The sequence below is a fragment of the Emydura macquarii genome, unplaced genomic scaffold, assembly GCF_026122565.2.
Source record: "Emydura macquarii macquarii isolate MOO-44397 ecotype Brisbane River unplaced genomic scaffold, CSIRO-AGI_Emac_v2 contig_2531, whole genome shotgun sequence".
NCBI classification, from domain to species: domain Eukaryota; kingdom Metazoa; phylum Chordata; order Testudines; family Chelidae; genus Emydura; species Emydura macquarii.
In genome coordinates this window covers 8,475,888-8,495,273 of record NW_027132668.1, presented here as the reverse complement: position 1 = coordinate 8,495,273, position 19,386 = coordinate 8,475,888, and the positions used below count along the sequence as shown (strand labels likewise).

General features: G+C 37.0%; 1 protein-coding gene across 2 annotated transcripts; it reads left to right on the top strand.

Moving 5' to 3' along the window:
• Positions 1 to 365: 365 nt before the first annotated feature.
• LOC137163370 (uncharacterized) lies at positions 366 to 18,958 on the top strand. 2 transcript variants are annotated; one of them, XM_067563539.1, is made up of 8 exons: positions 366 to 943; positions 4,976 to 5,047; positions 5,126 to 5,224; positions 6,892 to 6,975; positions 13,588 to 13,704; positions 14,287 to 14,358; positions 17,645 to 17,792; positions 18,057 to 18,958. In XM_067563539.1, the coding sequence occupies exons 1-8, from the start codon at positions 406 to 408 to the stop codon at positions 18,820 to 18,822; spliced, it is 1,896 nt and encodes a 631-aa protein (XP_067419640.1). In that variant the 5' UTR covers positions 366 to 405; the 3' UTR covers positions 18,823 to 18,958. The 2 variants fall into 2 exon arrangements, with proteins under 2 accessions (XP_067419640.1, XP_067419642.1); XM_067563541.1 differs by lacking the exon at positions 6,892 to 6,975.
• The last annotated feature ends 428 nt before the right edge of the window (positions 18,959 to 19,386 follow it).

The following is a 19,386-nucleotide window of genomic DNA, read 5'->3' as shown; positions in this document are numbered from 1 at the left end:
ATTTTAGATCATCGGATTCAAGTTCTGCACCAGAAGCATATGATGCATGAACGTAAACTTTCAGAAAAACAAGATGAAATGTCAAGCACATCTGTGAATATGACAGACATAAAAAGCAAGTATTCCCAGTTTTTAAATTTTTTATCTATCCTCTTGGGGTGAAATTCATCCCTGTGCAGAGGGCCAGCACAAAGATTGTGCATTACTTAAGTCCCACTTCAACTTTAAAAATTTGAGATTAAGTGAAACTTAAATAGTGCACAGGTCTTATGCTGGCCATCTGAATTTCATATCTACTGTGTGCCCATAAAGAGTGATGATTTTAATATGTACAATTATATAGTTTCAGGACCATCTGTAAAAGCACAGTTATTACCAAGTGAAGTACAGCTTGATGTGCAAGATATGCCATCTCCTAACAGTGTGAAAACAGAAGAAGCTCAGGTCTCTAACAATTCTTCAAAGTTGATTATTAACAAACTGCAGAAGATTTTCCCAAATATACTTTTGGACACTCAGACAACATATAAGAAAGTGAATAATGCGAAAAAAGAAGAGAGTAAAAAGAAAAGGATTTTATTTCCTGATTTGGAACAAGATAAAAATACTGGTAATAACAAAGACAGAGTGACAAGAACTAATATTACTATAAGATTCCATTCCAAGGACAATTCAAGCCAAACTCAGATTGATATTTACAATTTAAAAAATTCAAGAGTGAATCCTGAGGTGCACATTGTCGCCAGCAATATTATTGACCAACAAAATAAAATAAATTCAGTAGTAGTACAAGATGATGTTTTACAAGTGACTGTAAACAGTTCAGTGGATAAGAAAATACGGGATAATAAAAAAGTAAGGAGAAAAAGTCTTGCAAAAATTGAGGCTGGAAATGTGGAAGGAAACTCCACAGATAGCAACAGGAAAAAACTTCTTATAGCAGGTATGAGAATATTTTCTCTTTTCAATAAAAGATTAATTCCTCGTGAAAAGTTTTCTACATTGTTGTGAAGTAGAATTATTTTTAACGCTAATATTATTTAAAGCCAGACTGTAAACTCCTTACTCACATTGGTGAGTAATTACTCATATGCAGTCTCATTGATTTTAATGGGACTACTCACGAATAAATGCTCACTAAATGTAAGTGGTTCTCAATGTAGTATTTAAAGAGTAAATTCTTTAGGTCAGGGACTGTCTTTTCATTGTGTGTGTGAAGAGTACTACCACAAAGGAAGTCCTAATCCTTGACTGGGTCTTCTAGTTGCTACTGCAATAAAAATATTCAATTCAAATAATAATATCCAAGGACATGTGTACTCCATGAAAAGCTTAATGTAAATTCAGCAGATCACCTGTGCAGCATAGTGGAAATCAACTTTTAAAAATTAAGCTTTTACTGAATTAAATTAGAAAATGAGCAGTCCAATCAGTGAGACAAGGTGGGTGAGCAAATATCTTTCATTGGACCAGCTTCTGTTGGTGAAACAGACAAGCTTTCAAGCTACACAGAGGTCTTCTTCAGCCTGGGAAAGGTCTTGAAATTAACGTAGCTACGACACTGCAAACATAGTACAATCAGTCTCATATTCCATGTACTATTAAATTTGATATTAAAATCTATGTACTCTGGTCCAGATCGTCAAAAATCTTTAGTTGTCTTACTTGCCTAATTTCCATTGAAATCAGTGCATCCAAATACCTTTGAGGATCTGGGCCTCTGTCCCTAAATTTGTAACTCAGAAAATTCTGCAGCACACTGAATTTAAACCACAACTGCAATGTACAGATTGTCAAGGAAACGGGGGCGTTTTGGCAGATGGGGCTTTTGGGTCTCACAAAGAAATGGAAAGATGGTTTGGGATTTCAGAACAAGCAAATGGGTGGATGTTGCTTCTGAAATGAGCATCAGGGGAATAGTTAATATTTATAATTAAATTGCCATCATGTTTCAGAGTTAACACCCTATTCAGATGAATGGGAGCTGTTCAGACTTTCCAGAGATTTCAGGCTATTTGCAGACTCAAGGAGATAGAACTGCAACCATTTATGCTTGCCTCATGTTTGGAAGGTTTTCTTTGCAAGCATAAATGCTAGAAACTTTCTTTTTAATATAAGATTGCATGCTGAACCACAATTCTGAAGTAAAATATGGATTCTACAGCATATGGCTGTAGAATTACAGAGTATATAGGTTCATAATAGTATCTTGTATCCTGATTTCAGTTGTAGATTTGAGCTTGCATTAATGGCAGTATATGGTATTTATTTTGTAACTTTATAATATAAGGTAAAATTTCTCTCAGAAAGTAACATAAATGCAAATCGTATTTTTGTAATCTTTTTTTGTTTAAAAATTAAGTGAAGTTAAAGAAGTTGATATAACTAGTAATGCACGAGATTTTCCAGTGCTAATAAATAATTTTACTTTGAATGGTTTGTACGATGTACAAAATCAAGTGCCTTTTACTGGTGAGTAGAAAATTTATGCTTGGTAAGTGTAAAGTTAGCCAAAAGGTCTAGATTTGTAGAACAGATTTTCCCATATAAGTAGTATGACGGAGCTATTGTAAAAGTGATGCCTTTAGTTGAGGGGTGACCCTAAAGAAAGCAGTTCTCTATTGGCAACAATAGCATCTTCTACTCTCAACTATATTTAAAACATTATGAAAGCTGCAAAGTCAATCACTCAAAGTTAGACTAATACATTTGAATTAACAGTCGTGAATGAAATTTACTCTGTCTGTTGTCTCATTTTTTCTGAGGGTGTGGTGCTTTAGTAGTAGAAACATCTCGTGATTTCATGAAAGGGGAACAACAAGAATTTTCCTGTTGAAAAGGCTAATCCCTAATTCTTTTCTCACAGCAAATAGTTTTTATTGATGTACAGCCAATACATTAACCAAATCAGATCACTGATTCTCATTTTCACTGAATCAATTGTAGAAAATGTAATATTAAATATTGTATATTTACAAATTTGACAACCAATAGTATGAAAAAAACAACTAGTCATTTCTGCATTTTCTGAAGAAACTTATCCAACACCGAGAAAACCAACAGGTTAGGAAAAAGATATTTAAAAAAAACTGTATGTGTTTTTATCCTTCATAAACATTGTATCATGAAGAACTTGCCCATGTAATAACATTTTCCATCCCTGAATATTTCCCACCACAGAAACTGAAAATTGGTTCTTCTTCCAATTAATTATCAGTCTTCTACAGGAAGCTTATTCAACTTCTTGTACATGGCACAAAATTACAAAAATTTGCAGAGGTGACAGAGAAGGGGATCTTATTCATAGAGAAGCCCATATGTTCCTTTTTATGGCATTTCCCCCTTGAGCTACATATGTGTATTTTCAACCTTAATTGCAACTTAATGAAAGTTTGCTCAGGAAATTTTGTAGAGGTCTGATTCAATCATACAGGGAATTTTTTGGAAAAGGTGTTACTACAATTTGTCTAGAGTATCTATCTTCTGGGCCACCACAGTGGGGGTAGGATAGAGATTTGGAGGATGTTTTTCTAAAACCTCCCTTTTTGTTTCTCTTTAATATTGGTATTTTGTTGTATTTGGTTATGAAGAAGAGCAATTTTCCCATTCATTGGAAGGAATTTTGCCCTCTAGGACCACCTCCTTCCATTGTTGCCCTGTAACCACAATTGACTGGTAAGTCTGTTTTTTAAGTCAATGAAGGAGTATATATATATAGCAGTATAGAGCTGCTTCCACCTCAGTGATAGCAGACAAAGGCAAATTGCTAGTTTTCCTAGCTCTCTTTGCTCTCTTTTCCTGAGAGCCATCAGGAACGAAAGTGTCAGTCAATCAGGAAAGAGTTTATTTGCTTTTGGCATTTATTTAGTTTAGGATTCCTTTATTACTTCAAACAAGAAACAATCTCAATATGTTATCCAATTAGTGTACCTTATGTTAAAAAATAAATATGTTTGTAAGTTATACCAATGTAAACCAGGAAGCCTAACATTAAGCTCTACCTAACATCACTGAGTTTACTGTAGGAAGTTGCCCAGCATATGTTCTGTAATACAGAGGGTTCAGTAGGCTGAGTTAAAGAAGAAATGGAAGTTTTATGTTTCACTAGCCAATGAACGTTTGTACATGACGTGCAATTTATTGTTTTTATTATCTTGTGCTGTGTTCCTCTTTTTGCTTTTCTTTCATGCATTTTAGGAACCTTTTAATGAGAAAAGGATATGACAGGCAAGTTTAATTTTTCATTCCATTTTTACAATAGCAGTAGATGTCACATAAGAACTATAGCTTCAGATGAGATTACAAAGCTTCCTTGAAGATGCCAGATCCTAACCTAATGGGCATCCAGTTCCATTAGACAGCTTTGAAAATATGAACATGTTCCTCTAATATTTTACATATTTATATTCTAATAAGGAACAATCCAGCTTTTGACTGAGCTCTACAAGAAAGGAAAATGAGGGTAATTAGACTCTAGAAATTATGATCAGTGCTTTTTAAATTCTGTTTTATTTTCTTTCCTATGAGCTACTGGCAACCAGAGGCTCTGCTACTCTCAAAACTAAGTAGAAAAGTGTTCTGCCTAAATGCTTAGCACTGAGAAATCCTGACTGCCAGCACCAGAGCATCTCTGACACTGCACTGTGGTTTGTTCTGCCATCACTGTAAACTGAAAATCTAACAAGCCTGTTTTTTATTTCTGTCTACGGTATGTTTTTCCACTGAGCCATTGAATCAGTGAAGCCATTTACATTTTTAGTTTTGTTATCATAGAGTGTTCCAGCAGAAGCCCTGAAATCCATTTGCAGCTACTCATTGTGTGGCATCTCCCATTTTACTAGCTACATAATTAAATCATGCCAAAAGACATTTTCATCATTGTTTTTAATTAGCAAAAGTACTGTTCAAAGATCTGTTCACTATAATTAAAGTATGGAAAAATTGACCACAAGTGTTTTCATATGTGTCTTTGCAGATGTGCCTGAATCTGCTACTTATCCGCTGCTTCAGTTGAACCACATTTTACAGACACTGGAAGATCACATGGGTAAATATAAGTATTTGTGGCAAAACATTTTTAATATAAGGTTCAATCACTTTCTAGTAACTTAATATCTTTTTATAGGTGTTCAAACATATAATTCCCAAGGTGTAAAAGGAAACCATTCTGACGTGTCAGTGAAAATGCTGAAGAATGTATTACAGGACTTACAGAACGAATATAGTATGTATATTTCACTCTCCATTAATCTTTATATTTTGTAAACATAACATTGTTATTTTAGAAATACGGATGAACACACTTTAACATACTGGACATGCAGAGAATAAATCAGTGAAGTGCCACTGAAGTCATTGTCAATTTACATCAGCTGAAGATCTGGTGCAATGCCTCTATCTTCAGTTCAGTTTTAAGTTGGCTATAGCCAGTTGCTACATAAACTTCACACAGCATAAGACAATTTTGTAAATAACATTATTAAAATCCAGAAACTATAAAATTGTGTGCTGAATGCCTCCAATACCAGGATAAGTGACACAAATATTAGCAGATAAGAAATGTAAAACTAGAGCTATGTTGAATCTTAGATTTCAGTTCATAAACAGTGGTTGTATTTTGGCAAATTGAACAGAGAGAAAAAGGCATGCGAAACAAATAGTGATCTATGCTTTTAATAACTTACAAATCAAGGCCTTGATCCTGCAATTGCTTATGTACCTGCTTAAGTTTAAGCACATGAATAGTCTCATTGATTTTAATAGTGATTTCAACAGATAAAATCAAAGGGACTTATTAATGTGCTTAAAGTTAAGCACATAAGTGATTGCATGATCAGGACCTTATTTATTGCCTCTAAGCTATGTATACAATATTGTTTTTTAAAAATTATGTTATAAAAAAGTACTCTCAAATGCCATACCCAAATATATTGGTGGCTATTGTGTGTACACATAAAAAAATTCTGCCACCACTGAGCTTAGATCACAAGTACATTTCACTTAGACCTAGAGCTGGTCCTAAGGATGTGCAAAGAGTGCCTATGCATTCAGTACCCTATTTAATAGCCCAAGCAATTAAAAAAATAGGAAGGTGATAGGAGGTAAAACCTCATTTTAAGGAAGGGAGAGCAGTGGAAGTCAGGGGAATGCCTGAAGAAACTGATGCCTCTCTCACCAGTTCTCACACTTCCTCTGGAAATAGGCAGAGCAAGCACTGTGTAGACCACTGAACAGCCAGTCATCAGTTTACATGCCACATTCAGTCCTGTGATGGAGTAGGCTCCATGCCATTACCATTGAGTTTACTGCCCTATCAATTCTATTATTTCTGCTTCTAGAATTGGATCTGAGAAGTCATTACAGTAGAACAATAAGTAAATGCTTTTCTTTTTCAAGTACCTTTTCCAACACTAGAAATAATTCACCTCCTCTTACACATGTTGTGACATTGAAAAGTGTCGTATAACCATGCTCTGCTCAGGTTAGCCTTTCTTGAATAAATGTTAATTCATCATGGGGAAAGACACTGAAAACAGAACAAATACTGAGAAGAGAATGTTGCTTTAATGGATATTTTGCCTGAGCAAAGACTTTATGACCTGGCCCTGAGAATACAAAACAAAGACTCACTAGTTAAAAAAAAAAATGAAAATACAAAGAAATACACAAAATCAAAGGATAAAAGAAAAGAGGTAAAATATTCCTGGGCCTGATTTAGCAATATCTTGAAAGGGTCATTCCTTATGGATTAGGTTGAGGACAGCAATTCCCTGAGTTGCATGTAAGCAATGAAACATATTGATACTGCAGCTTGTCAATACAATATTTTTGAGTTTACAGAGGTAAATAATTTTTTTTTCTGTAAACATTCTCCCTTCTCTTGTTGTATAGAAACACAGATGCCTTTATCAAATAGTGAGAGTCTGAACTCTTCAGTCATGGAAAACATTCTTCAAAATTTAAAAAAACATAAAGGTAAGGGAAATGTGGATCGATTGCACGTATAAAGAAAATAGCAAACCAACATGCATGTTAATAGGGATGTATTTATAGTAGCCCTCGGCTATTACAAATCTGTGTCCAATAAGTTACATTGTCTGATTCAAGGCTGGCAAGTGTAAAGGTCTTTCTAATATAGTAAGTACTTTAAAAGCAAAGTAAGAGAAAAAACATGTTTTGAAGCTTTTACCAAAGGAGGTTAAGAATATATAGTGTTCCTAACAAAAACTTATTTGTAATTTCCAAGGACATCAGTTAAGAGACCCTGATTCAGGAAGGTACTAAAACACTGGCTATCCGTCAACTAGGGGGAGTCTGCCTCACCCCATCATTCAGAGATATCAGAAGAGACCCCCACTTCCCCAGCATCACTCCATGTTTACGGCAGTAGTGGTGGGGGCAGAGTCCATGGGCTTGGGTGATCTCTGAACAAGTTTGTTAATGCCCCTCAGGAAGCAAGTAGTGAGAAAGCAAGTAGTGCCCTACAAGTATGGAGGCTGGCCAGGCCTCCGAGGTCTGAGTACACGGCTCTCACTTTGGCATATTGTGATCATATCAAAATTCATGGACTGCAAGTTATTCATTCACATAACTCTTAGGGTTTCCAAGAGTAATCTGGTGTTTTCCAAGCATGTGTAACGTATTATTTTAAAAGTGCACTAGGAGAAGCAGCTTCACACATGAGTAATGTTTTCTATGTTTTTGTTTTTGAAATGTAATTGCATAAGGGACAGTGATTGTTTACATTCAGAGAGCATTCTCAGCCCTGCTTAATCTCCTGCCACTTGTCAGTTAAATTCATGTCACTTTAAATATCCACAAATGAGTCTTTCTTCCAGTGGGAAATGGCACAGAACTGCATATGGGCACGTGCTGCCTGAGGTGCACTTCACTGATGGAAACTTCAGCAGTGAAAATAGTGGGGAACAGATCCTGAATGTTAATAAATTAGTTAGTTAATCCCAAGCGATCTATCTGCAAGAGGGGGAGGGGAGGAGAGAGAGAGCTAGGGCCTTCTAGCTTTTCTGCCCCATTCCCACTATGCTGCTAAAAGAGGATCCTACCCTCTTGCTGGGAGGAAAAGGACTTTCTGCTACTATGCCTGGTGGCTCACTTCTGCCTTTTCTGATTGGGGAAGGAGATGTTTTGGCAATTACAGCACTGCTAGGCATTTTGATTGAATGTTGGTGCTGTCCATCTGCCTAATCTAGAGGCATGGGGCAGAGGAGGGAGTGCTGCTTTGATTGTCACTGCCAGCTCTACCTAGATAAGAGCAAGTGGAGAATCATTCAGTGATAGCAGAAGGAGGACTCTGGGTTTGCTAAAGCCTGCATGTGGCAAACACAATGGGCCCTTTCAGAGCACAGACCCTGCTTAAAAGTCATCACTTTTAGCCTTCCTCCACTACTCTATGTATCATTAGCCACGATTTATTTTCTTAAAATTTTTACTATCATAGATTCAGTTTCTACTTTAAGGAACAGCTCCAGCATGACACTACTTTCTAAGAGTCACAAGTGAAGATACTAACTTTTTGTCCAAGATGTTATACAGTAGATCTTTAAAGACAGGACTCCGATGTCATTTGCCATGAAAATTGTAGATTTGAATCAGTATGGGGACACAGGAAGAACATAAATGTTTTGTCATAGGTAGTTTATCATCTATACTGTAATTATTTGCCTTGTACAGTGTTGCTGCTTCCCACTAGAAACAATCTGTTTTTAAATGGGGTACCTTTACCAAGAGACAGCTTTCACTCTGTGGAATTTCCTTAAATTAAGCAATTTGTCATTAACAAGGAATAACAGAAAGTTTTCTTGTGCTCTCCCAGTGCTTCCAAATTATTCAGTATTTGAAACACTAGATGCTAGCAATTCTTGGTGATTAGTATGTCAACAAATCTTTCAAAGGATAATTAACTTTTTTCCTAAAACATTTATACTAATCTTGTTCTCTCACTAACTGGACCAAATTCATCCCTGGCGTAACTTCAGTGATGTCAATATTGTTACTTTAGAAATGAATTTGACCCAAAGATTTTATAAAAGTCATTCTATAATGGCTTCTTTATGAACCAGTGTTTTAAATTTTCGAGGCTGAGATTTGAAGGTCTCTATGTTGGACCTTTGTTCCTTAAGGCACCATAGTTGCCAGGCCATTCTCTGTCACTGCAGCATCAGAGACAAAGTACAATTGTATAAAGTTACAGCAGGCTGCTGAACTGTTGGGCATTAGACCAGAGCAGGATTAAGGCAAACCAGGGCCCCACCTCTGTGTCATGGCCCTTCCTCCCACTTGAAGTGGTAGTGGTTGAGGGCCTGTCTCCCAGAGAGGCACAGACAGTTGAATTGAGCTCCCTTCTTTTCCCCCAACCCCACTTCCCAGGAGTTAGAATAGGGCTCCCTCACCACTTAGGAGCATCAGGATAGTTTTGATGGGAGGGTCTCCCCCCAGAGCAGCGGGGCTTAGAGCTAACATCCCACCGAGGGTACATCTGGACTGCAGGCACAGGTTGTGATTGTAGCTCAAGCTAACATATCTGAGCTAGCTTTATTCTAGCTAGTGCATGTCCTGGAGCAGTGAGGCTGCGTCAACCTGAGCTGTATGAATCGGTCTCAAACCCTGGCTGGGTACTCGTGGGGTTAGCCAGTCCTGAAGCTCATGCTGCCACAGTTCCACTGTTCCAGGCCCTGAGCGAGCTAGAATAAAGCTGGCTCGCCAATGTCAGTTCGAGCTGCAGTTACACCCTGTGAATACACCTACCTGGCTCCGGCTGGCCCCGATCATCAAGCTTGTGGGGCTTGGGCTGCATAGCTATAAATTGCAGCATAGATGGCTCAGCCTGGTAGGTGGGCTCTGAAACCCCACGATGGGGCTGCATCTCAGTGCCCCAGCTCCAGCCTGAGCATGAACGTCTGTGATTTTGAGCCCCACGGCCTAAGCCAATTAATGTGGGCTCAGACTCACTGCAGTGGGTTTTTTTACTGCAGTCTAGACAGACCTGAGATGGCTGGGGCAGTCCACACCCAAACTCTTGTTCCTTCCAAGCTGCCAGCTGACTCAGGCAGGCATCACTGCATCAATTACACTTGCGTCATATTTTCAAGGTTTTTTCTTTGGAAGCAGGAGATAGAACCATTACTTTTTTGGAGGAAAAATGAAATCTGAGATTGTCGTCATGTGATCCCTGGAGCTGGGGTCCTAGGCATTAATCCTGCCCTGACAAAGCCCTATTTTCAGTCATGGCACATTAAGCCTTAGGGTGGCTCAGGGTTTCCCACAGTTGGTTCTACCCAAAGGTGAATTTTGCTTGGTTACTTTGAGCAAAAATAATTCAGTCATTTTTTTTTTTTTTTAGTGAGAAGAGAACCAGGCAAACATATTTTTCTTCTTTAAAATTCTTGCAACTTTTTGTGTTCATTACCCAACAGTCAAGAGAGTTGCGCTTTGAATACTGCAGTTTGATATGGAAATAATCCTAATTGACGAGTAGTACGTATGTGGACTTACTCCGGAGGAAGCTGGTTTGGGTTTGACCAAATTCTGAGTGTTTGAAAATTGCATGCTGAGAAGACAGAGTAGTTTTTTGCTAAGCTTGTTCAAGGTGAACCTATTACATCTTGTGCAATCATAGGATGAGAGTGACCCTATTGTGTGGTGATGCTTTTTTGGTTTACTGATCCTAATACACACGCAGTAGATATCTACAGAAAGTGACTGACCAATGCTCTTGAGTTTGCTTTCACTCCTATAAAGTAAGTAACTGGTCCCCAGAGTTGCCTGAAGTACATTTTTTGTTCCTGTCCCTCCATCCCCAAAGAAGCTGGAACCTGTGAGGTAAAATCAGAGGAAAAGTTATCAGAAAGATATGTCTAATTCAGGAACAATATGTGTCCTCTCTTCTTTCACTCATCAGAGGAGGGCTGGGTGTACTAAAGTCCAAATTACAGATTTAACGAGGTGTATTTGTCTCAGCTGTATAGAGGAAAACAGTTCAGGAGCATTCAAGATATTCTGGTGCTGAGGAACAAAACTATTTCTCTTTCAATACATGCAAGTTTGATATTTGGCATGTGCAATAACAATTTCCTTTATATGTAGCCATCATCTATTGAAGTCTGCAAATTAATTAATTGCATGATAAAAAGCCTTATTTTACCTACTTATAATTGCTTACTGAAGCATTACCAGAGAAAGATTTGTTTTTACTTCCATGCCTGGAAGAGAGATCAGACCATCAGACTGATTTTGATAAATGCACCACTTGGCATTTTGTTAAAAACTGCTGTTTTCAGTTCAATTAGAGAAACCCAGGTAAAGATCTTCTAGGTCAAAGTAACTCATTTCCTAACTTAATGTTATTCATCTTGCCTTCTCCTCCTCCTGAGTCCCTCATAAAATTATGGTGACGATGTTCCCATTCATACTAGTTTGGGCTCCCACAGAAAAGCTTACATACCATGTAGAAGGAATTAACCTTGCTTCTATATTTGCAAGATCTCTCTCTTTTTGTGTGTGTGTGTAGATTCCTCAGATTTCCCCCCTGTAGAATATTCCAGGTAATTTACATGGGCCTCCAATCATGCTGCTAAAGACCAGTTTGTACTCTCTTGCAGGCATCCATTCTTTCATTTACAAACAAATTGTTCCCAACTCTGGGATGTCATAATTATAGAAAATTATACACATGTGGAAAAGATACAGTGCTTGCCATTAAAAAGAATTGACTTGCCAGTAGATATAAAAGCCATGCATATAGACTACAGTGACAGATGCTTTATGTGGATAGTTACCTATCTGCAATAGATACTACAGTTTCCCACTATTCTTGGAATAGGCAATAACTGTGCTAAAAGTGTAGTAGAGGTTTAAACACCTTTTCCTAAAGGGGGATATTTGATAGCCAATACATGGTGTGATCACTGCTAGTGATATTTGATAACTGTTACCGATGGACTAAGAAATGCACACACTACTGCTTTGTGCTAAAACACCCTCTTTTTTTGTTCCCACACTCCCACTGCTCACTTTTTTGTCTCAGCCACTTGTTATATCTCAGGGGCGTAGCCCACCCATGGCCACCCACTTTGAAAGCAGACCCACCCAAGCTTCACTTAAGTTACCTTGGCAACTGGAGGTTTCTCGGCCGGTGACTTTCCCGAAATTCCTGCTTCCGATCACGTGACTGGAAGCAGGAAGTTCAGGAAAGCGCTTGTTTTTCGCACATGGCTATGCCCTTGTTTTATATTTATTTTTTTTTAAGATTGTAAGCTCTTTGGGGCAGGTTTATACAGTGCTCAGAGTACAATGGGGTTGAAGCCTCTAGGCTCTGATCCACTAGGTCTTCAGAACTTTTCCCACAAGACTCTCCCCATTACTCCACATCTTCCTCACTGCTCCTTTTAATGTCACTTCTCCCCTCCTCCCCACTCCCCCTTTTATGGAAGTTTGTGCAGGGAACTGGTTCTTAATAAATTGCTGATTCTGTGTTGAGTATTGCATTCACAGTCGCATGATTTTTTTCAGTTACATGACAAATGTTTTGTACTTTGTCTTTGTTACCAATGTTATTTTTTTGTATCTATCCTGATACTAATGTAGCATGTTATGAGACAAGGTTTCAGTTATCCATTTCCTTTTTGATACATTATTATATGATACAAACTATCTGAAATATAAAACACTTTAAAATATTTTTACCATAAAATCAAAAGGATATTCATTTTCAACTTATAATTAGGGTCTGATTCGAAGTCAGCGGAAAGACTCCTATTGACTTCAGTGAGCTTTGGATCAGACCGTTATAATATAAAGCATATTAAATGGTTTATATTTTCACTTAAAACCAAATTATCAGAAATACGATCATACACAATCTCCTCCTACTATCCTGTCACAGACTAGAGCTTTTTTCTTTTTCTTTTCTTTTTTTTTTTTTGGGGGGGGGGGAGGTGAACAGGACGACGGGGGAATGAAGGTCTGTTGGTAATGGGTGAAATATATATGTGGTAGTGGGGCATTGGGTAGTTTATTTAATTCTAACTTAATATATGTAGACAATGTATCTTTGGTTTGGTAATGCTGCTCTTTTCATGGGCTGTATTTTCTTCATTTACTTGTACTACTGTTCCTTGAATATATATTGGAGGTAATTTGGCTCAGTCCATTTTTTATTTGGCTAACGTGCTTATAGTATTAGGAGCCTACATGATAGAACTTGCTTCTACGAAGTTGTGGGGTGAGTTTTTTTTAAAATAAAGTATTCAGCTTCTTATTGTTATTTGCTAAAAATGCAGTAAATGGAATGTAAAGAAAAATATATGCAATTTAGAAGTCACCCAATATGTCTGGTTTATTTGTCTGCATTAATTAACTGGATGTTGAAAATTATGTAGTTTAATTTTCCAGAGGAAAATAGTGGTTTTGTTTAGATTGTTTGTTTTTTGGGGGTGGTTGAGATGACTCACAAAAATGCAAAATGGTCTTTAACTTTTAAAACTTTGAGAAATATTACATTGAGATGACCATAATCAGTTATTGATGACTTAACAAATGACATTTTTAAATTGTTTTCTCTTATTAAAGAAAAGTCAGAATCCAGTGAAAAGGAAAACAAAACACAGACACCTTTTGAGGGACGTACTCACAGTCTACAAGTCTCAGATGAAAATATGGAACAATTTAAAGCAACACCTGTGCCAGGTAATATCCATTCATTATAAACTGGTGTAGCAGATCAAAATGTCTGCTGTATGTAATTTCTCCAGTTTTCTCTCTTAGTGTAATGACCACTACATGGCTTTTCACTTCAGTTATTTCCTGCTAAACGTTTTACAAATAAACCACTGTCCCCACACCGCAGGCTGACTTTACATTAAACTACAGCAGATTGCACCCAAACAACATTAGGGGTGATAGTCTGTGCTTGCCTCACTGAGCTCCAAAGTTGTACCTGAAAGTTTTGCATTCACAAAGCAGGTAGATATCTAAGTACCCCTGCTCGGACATAGTGTCAGAGACCAAGCTTTAAAATATTAGTAAAAGTCAAGCATTTCTAGGTTTATCTTCCTCTGACTTTGGTGTCTAGATATTGCTACTGTGGGTGCATTAGAAATGCCTATATAGGCTCGCCCTATTTCTACATTTAATCTTTTAGCATGTCTGTTATGGGCTGAGTAAGTGACTGCTGAGAAGCCATAATTTGCCTTAGCATTTATTGTGTGATTAATTAAGACACACACTTAGAATTTAGTGTTTTTTTGGGTTTTTTTTTTTTTTAAACAGAGCTCACGAGTCTCACGACGAAGGCAAACATGAAGGATGCCAAACGATTTGAATTTTTTAAAAAGCATGAAGGTAAATATTGGCTGTTACTTATTTAAAAAAAAAATAAAGCTGCCATTAAGACAAGATTTTAGTGTAGGCAAACATAAAATACCAGTTTGATCTTCTTGCCCATCTCAATGAAACGTACTGTAGTTTAGTTAAACTGAGTCTTACCTGATGCAACGGGTATAATTTCAGCTTTGTTGTCCTGTATTTATTGACTTAGTAAGATACTGCTATTTTTAAACTCTTGATTTATGCCTTTCAGTTGGGTTGTATTCAGCTAAAATGTATTGTGTGTATTCAGCTGAAAGAGAGCAAACATTTTTCTATGGCTGTGGCAATTTGTTTGCATAGACCTCAATTACAAAATTAACCGGGCAGATTGTGTTGTTGTTCGGCTGCATAAGATTACAATAAAAACATCTAATAAAGTCAGACGTGAAAAATCAGAACTAAACACTATACAAAAACCATGGTATATCTATTTATTAATTTTAATTTTAATTTTGTACTCCAGCTGCATAGCTTTGGTTTCAGAATTCACCAAACAAGTCACAAGAAAATAATCTCCAGATAGCGAGAGTCCTGTGGCACCTTAAAGACTAACAAATTTATTTGGGCATAAGCTTTCGTGTGCAGAAATGTGTTAGTCTTTAAGGCGCCACAGGACTCTCGCTGTTTTGCTAAAAACAGACTAACACGGCTACCCCTCTGGAACTCATCAATTTACAGATAGTTCACCAGTAAGGATCTGCTTTAGCAGGACTTTATCTGTCAGCTGAAGTTTATTCCACAGATAAAGGAAGGTTAAGTAAATGCAGTATTGCTATTTTAAAGTGTGTGCACGCGTGTGTATTTTCCCCTCAAGCTGCCAATCATTCAGTTGAAAACCTGCAGCATGTGATTCCTAGAAATTAGACTATGGGAAGAAAGGACAGAATAATGTGGAGCCCAATAGCAGCACCGCTCAATGGTAGTCTCTCTCTTTTGCACTGAGATTTTTATTTGCACTAGTGGATTTTTTTGCATGAGATGTATGATGAAGTTCTAGTATAAATGGTGGCTTTTGGACTCCAGAGTGCTGTAGTTGCAAATCAAGTTGCCAGAATTAAGGGGGCTGTTCCTATGGGCTAGATTTTGTACAACATGCATCCAGCTTCTGTGCATACAGATTTTTCTGGGCTTCCAAAGCTTAGTTCTGAAGCCAAATGTTTACTGGCATAGCATCTGTGTCCAAGGTCAAATTACTGCAGAGGCAGTACACATAGACTTGAGGGAAGATAATCATCTCTCTCTCTAGGGACCACCTCAGTTCAGCTGAAGGAGCAGCATTGATTGGCTGTGAAGGGAGGATCATCACAATGAATTATATTAAAAGTAGAGGGATTAAGTAAAATGTTGAACTGGGATCCTAGAAGAAACCCCCTTTGCTTTGTCCCTTCTCCCTAAGAAAACAAAAAGGAAGAGCAACTAAGAAGAGCAGGAAAGCAATACAGACAAAGGGTAGTAGAAGAGAGAATGATACTACAGGAAAAGGATTTAGGGAGAATAAATGAAAATCAGAACGTGGCGGGGTGGGAGGGTGGAGAGTCAGATCATAGAAGCAAATAGCTTACTTATGGGGGAGGACTGTTTTACAGAAACTCAGAAATTTCTTCCCTTAAATCTTACTCTTTGAAAGAGAGAGAAGGGTGTTTCGCTATTATACACAACCCCCTAAAATATGGTCAGACATTTTAAACTATAGCTTCTTGCTATTATAAATATATTTATTCAGCATGAACATTTATTCATATCTCCATTATTAAGATGCCTCTATGTATTTAGATTACAAGAGTAGGAGAGTGAGAAGGAGCTATTACGTGAAAGAGGTACATACGGAGTAGTGATGAGTCCTATTTTAGCTCTCACGTGAACAAGGTTTAAAAGTATATGGAGAAAAACAGAGGGTCAAATTCAACCTGAAGTAAATGGTGGTAATTTTCCCATTAAGGCCAAATTTAGTGCCTAAGAGTGCTGTAAATTAAACATGTTTAAGGCATTAAAAAAAAAAAAAAAGTGACATTCGCAAATTTGGCTTTCATTGGATATGTAAAACAAAACTTCATGCGGACGGAGTGGAAGAGGGTTAGAATATGCAAGGAAATGAAAGCTGCCCTCCCATTCCCACCTCCCCCTCCCCATTCTAATTTACATCCACACCATCTGCAATACATCTGGGAGAAAGTCCAGGCTCAGCATAAGCAGGTGCAGCTACCATTAACTTCCACATGAGTTGAATTTGATCCTAGCAGAATACCTACTCTGTGGTTACACACCCACTGAGGATTTAGTTCAGTTTGCCTAATTTTCAGCATAGGACTAATCCCAGTTGTAAATCAGACTCAGATTCCCTACATCTTAATTAGTGGGGTAAAATACCGATGTCAGGTGTCAGAGAAAAAGTATTATAACTTCTACTGATTAGACATTTAGGCCCCAATTCATCAAGGTTCATAAGTACATGCCTAACTTTAAGCATGAGTAGTCCCAGTAGTCTATAAGTTTAAAGTTAGGTAAAAGTATCTGGATGAATCAGGGCCAAAGTGTCAAATCAGTGCAAATTACAATACTTTTACTCTTCCACTTCCACCTGACATCTAATTTACTCCACCATTTAATTCACTGATGAGTTGAGCCACAAGGTTTTGTTTGAAATGGTCCTTATTGTGGATGGGTTATAGCACAGCAAGATTCCAAGGCAAAGATAGTTTTGTATTTAAAATTGATCCAAAGATGTAAACACTAAATACGGGGCTGAGTTTAAATAAATAATAAAACTTTACAGCCATCCTTAAATATCTAAATTACAGTTCGCTTCCTGTTGACATTTAAGGCCCAAACCTGTAGTCCTCGCTTGCAACGCTTTTATTGTCATGAATGGGAGATAATGTTCTGCGGTTCTCATGCATGCTTGGTCTGTTAGCTGATCTGAGTGATTGGAAAGGGAGTAGGGACAGGAGAGAATTTGGCTGCATCCTAACTTGTTGATCTATACAAATATTTAAATGCCATAGCCATAAGAACAATTCAAGAAAGTATACCAATAAGCTATTTAATTATATACCCCAAAGTGCCTAAGTTGCATGATTTTAAAGAGTTCTGTTTGGTGCTACTTCAATTCAGAAATGTAATAGGATTTTACTAATGCAAAGAAATTATAAAAGTAGAAAAATATTTTACTTTGATTTGCAGCAATGCTTAGAACACATTGTTAAATTATTAATAATACACATTTTTCCCCTCTAATGTAGAATTGTATCATTTTATTTAGGTATTCATGACAAGAAAAAAGCAAAAGCTGCGGATCTTAAAGGCCTTCTAAAGCACATCATCATAGCCTGTGTAGCAGTCACTGGTTTGATATTGGCTGTAATAGTGTTGATGCACATATTTACTTCGATATTTGTGAAGAACAAACAGTGAGTTGTTGGTTCCTGCCCCCCCCCCGTTATACATTATATGGTTGCTATTGAATAATTAAGATGTTATGGTTTTTTGAATGATGGTTTTGTTTTTTTGAAAAAAACCTGATTTTTGAATTCTGGAACACAACGTGTTAATTCCTAATAGTAAAAGACAACATCAGCGTGTAAATTAGGTTTCTGCTGTAAGATAATTTTTAAATAGTAATCCAAAGTCATAAAAATGTGTATTGTTTTCTGAACTTATTTTTAATATTGTAGGGAGCCAGTAATAACTAATACTTACAACATTTATAAAAGAGAAGACCCAACAAAAGATGAAGGCCAGGCAATCTCAGAAATAGATTGCAAAGAACTGAAAAAAGACATTGCTGTGATGAAAAATCAGTCGGAACACAGTAATCTGAATCAACTACCAGTGCATTTATCAACAGAGGAATCTAAAGAAAATAGTAAAGACTTAGAACCTTCAGAAAAACAACTAAGGCATAATCCTTTCTCCATTAACTCACTATCACAAAGGACCGATGAAAGAAATGTAATTCCATCAACTTCACCTGAACCTTTACAATGTAAACAGTCTTCACAGATGCCCCCTGCCAACTCATCTTCAGAAACGAAAACATGCAAGAACCACAGAACCACACCTAGAACTTTAAAAACAAATCAATCTTGTTGTCACAAACCAAGACAACATTGTACTGAACCTAAAGAACATGGTTATAAACGACTATGGGATAAAGATCTCTCTCTTCATAAAAAGCATTTAAACCATCAAAGATCATCTAAGCATGACAAACATAGGTCAAGGTCTAAAAAATGTAACACAACTCATTCAAATGGTTCACTTCGAGATGGATGTTGTAGTGACTCAAGTCCTTGTGATGATTCATCATCAGATGTGCTCATTTCTTCAGATACAACTGCAAAAACGCATCTGTCAGAAATATCCCAACATGATGTTTCAAAGTGTACATGTTTTCAGCACAGAATGGGTTCTTGTAGCTCTGATTCATATTCTGATTAGAGCATTAGTAGCATTCAGAGTAGTAAACATTATCATTTTACATGATCAGTGATATCCAGCAGCATGTAGTACCAATCATTTTACCATGTGTGATCATGATAGTCCTGTGAGTCCTGGAGGTTGTTTTCTTTTGTAATCATGCTAATAAATAAATATTTTTATATTAGACTTCCGTATTTGCTAATGTAGAAATTAGTTTCAGTTTTGTTAAAGACATCTTATCAGATATTAAGCTAATTTACACATTTTCTTTATATGTTTGGGTTTTCACAATGCTCATCACTAACTTTGCAATGCTAGTATTGTAAATGAGGCACACGGAAAAGACCCATACTGAATGTGAATCTATCAAGCTTTTTGGAGTTTTAAATCAAATGTGTGTATCTCAATTCCCCGATACCCGCATTCGAACAATATTAAACCCTTTATCCAGAATGGTTTAGTTCCAATTAAGCAAGAATAGATGGATACTAGACATTAGACTCTTACTCCTGTCCCAAAACCAGATTGTAACTAGAGAGAGAGAGAGTGTTATAAAGGGTTCGATTCAGCAAAGCACCTTTG

Bases quoted from the DNA above. Each gene is read 5' to 3' on its own strand.
- LOC137163370 (XM_067563539.1), top strand. From the start codon at position 406: ATGCCATCTCCTAACAGTGTGAAAACAGAAGAAGCTCAGGTCTCTAAC. The intron at 6,976-13,587 runs GTAAGGGAAATG...CTCTTATTAAAG, and splicing joins AAATTTAAAAAAACATAAAG to AAAAGTCAGAATCCAGTGAA. The intron at 17,793-18,056 runs GTGAGTTGTTGG...TTAATATTGTAG, and splicing joins ATATTTGTGAAGAACAAACA to GGAGCCAGTAATAACTAATA.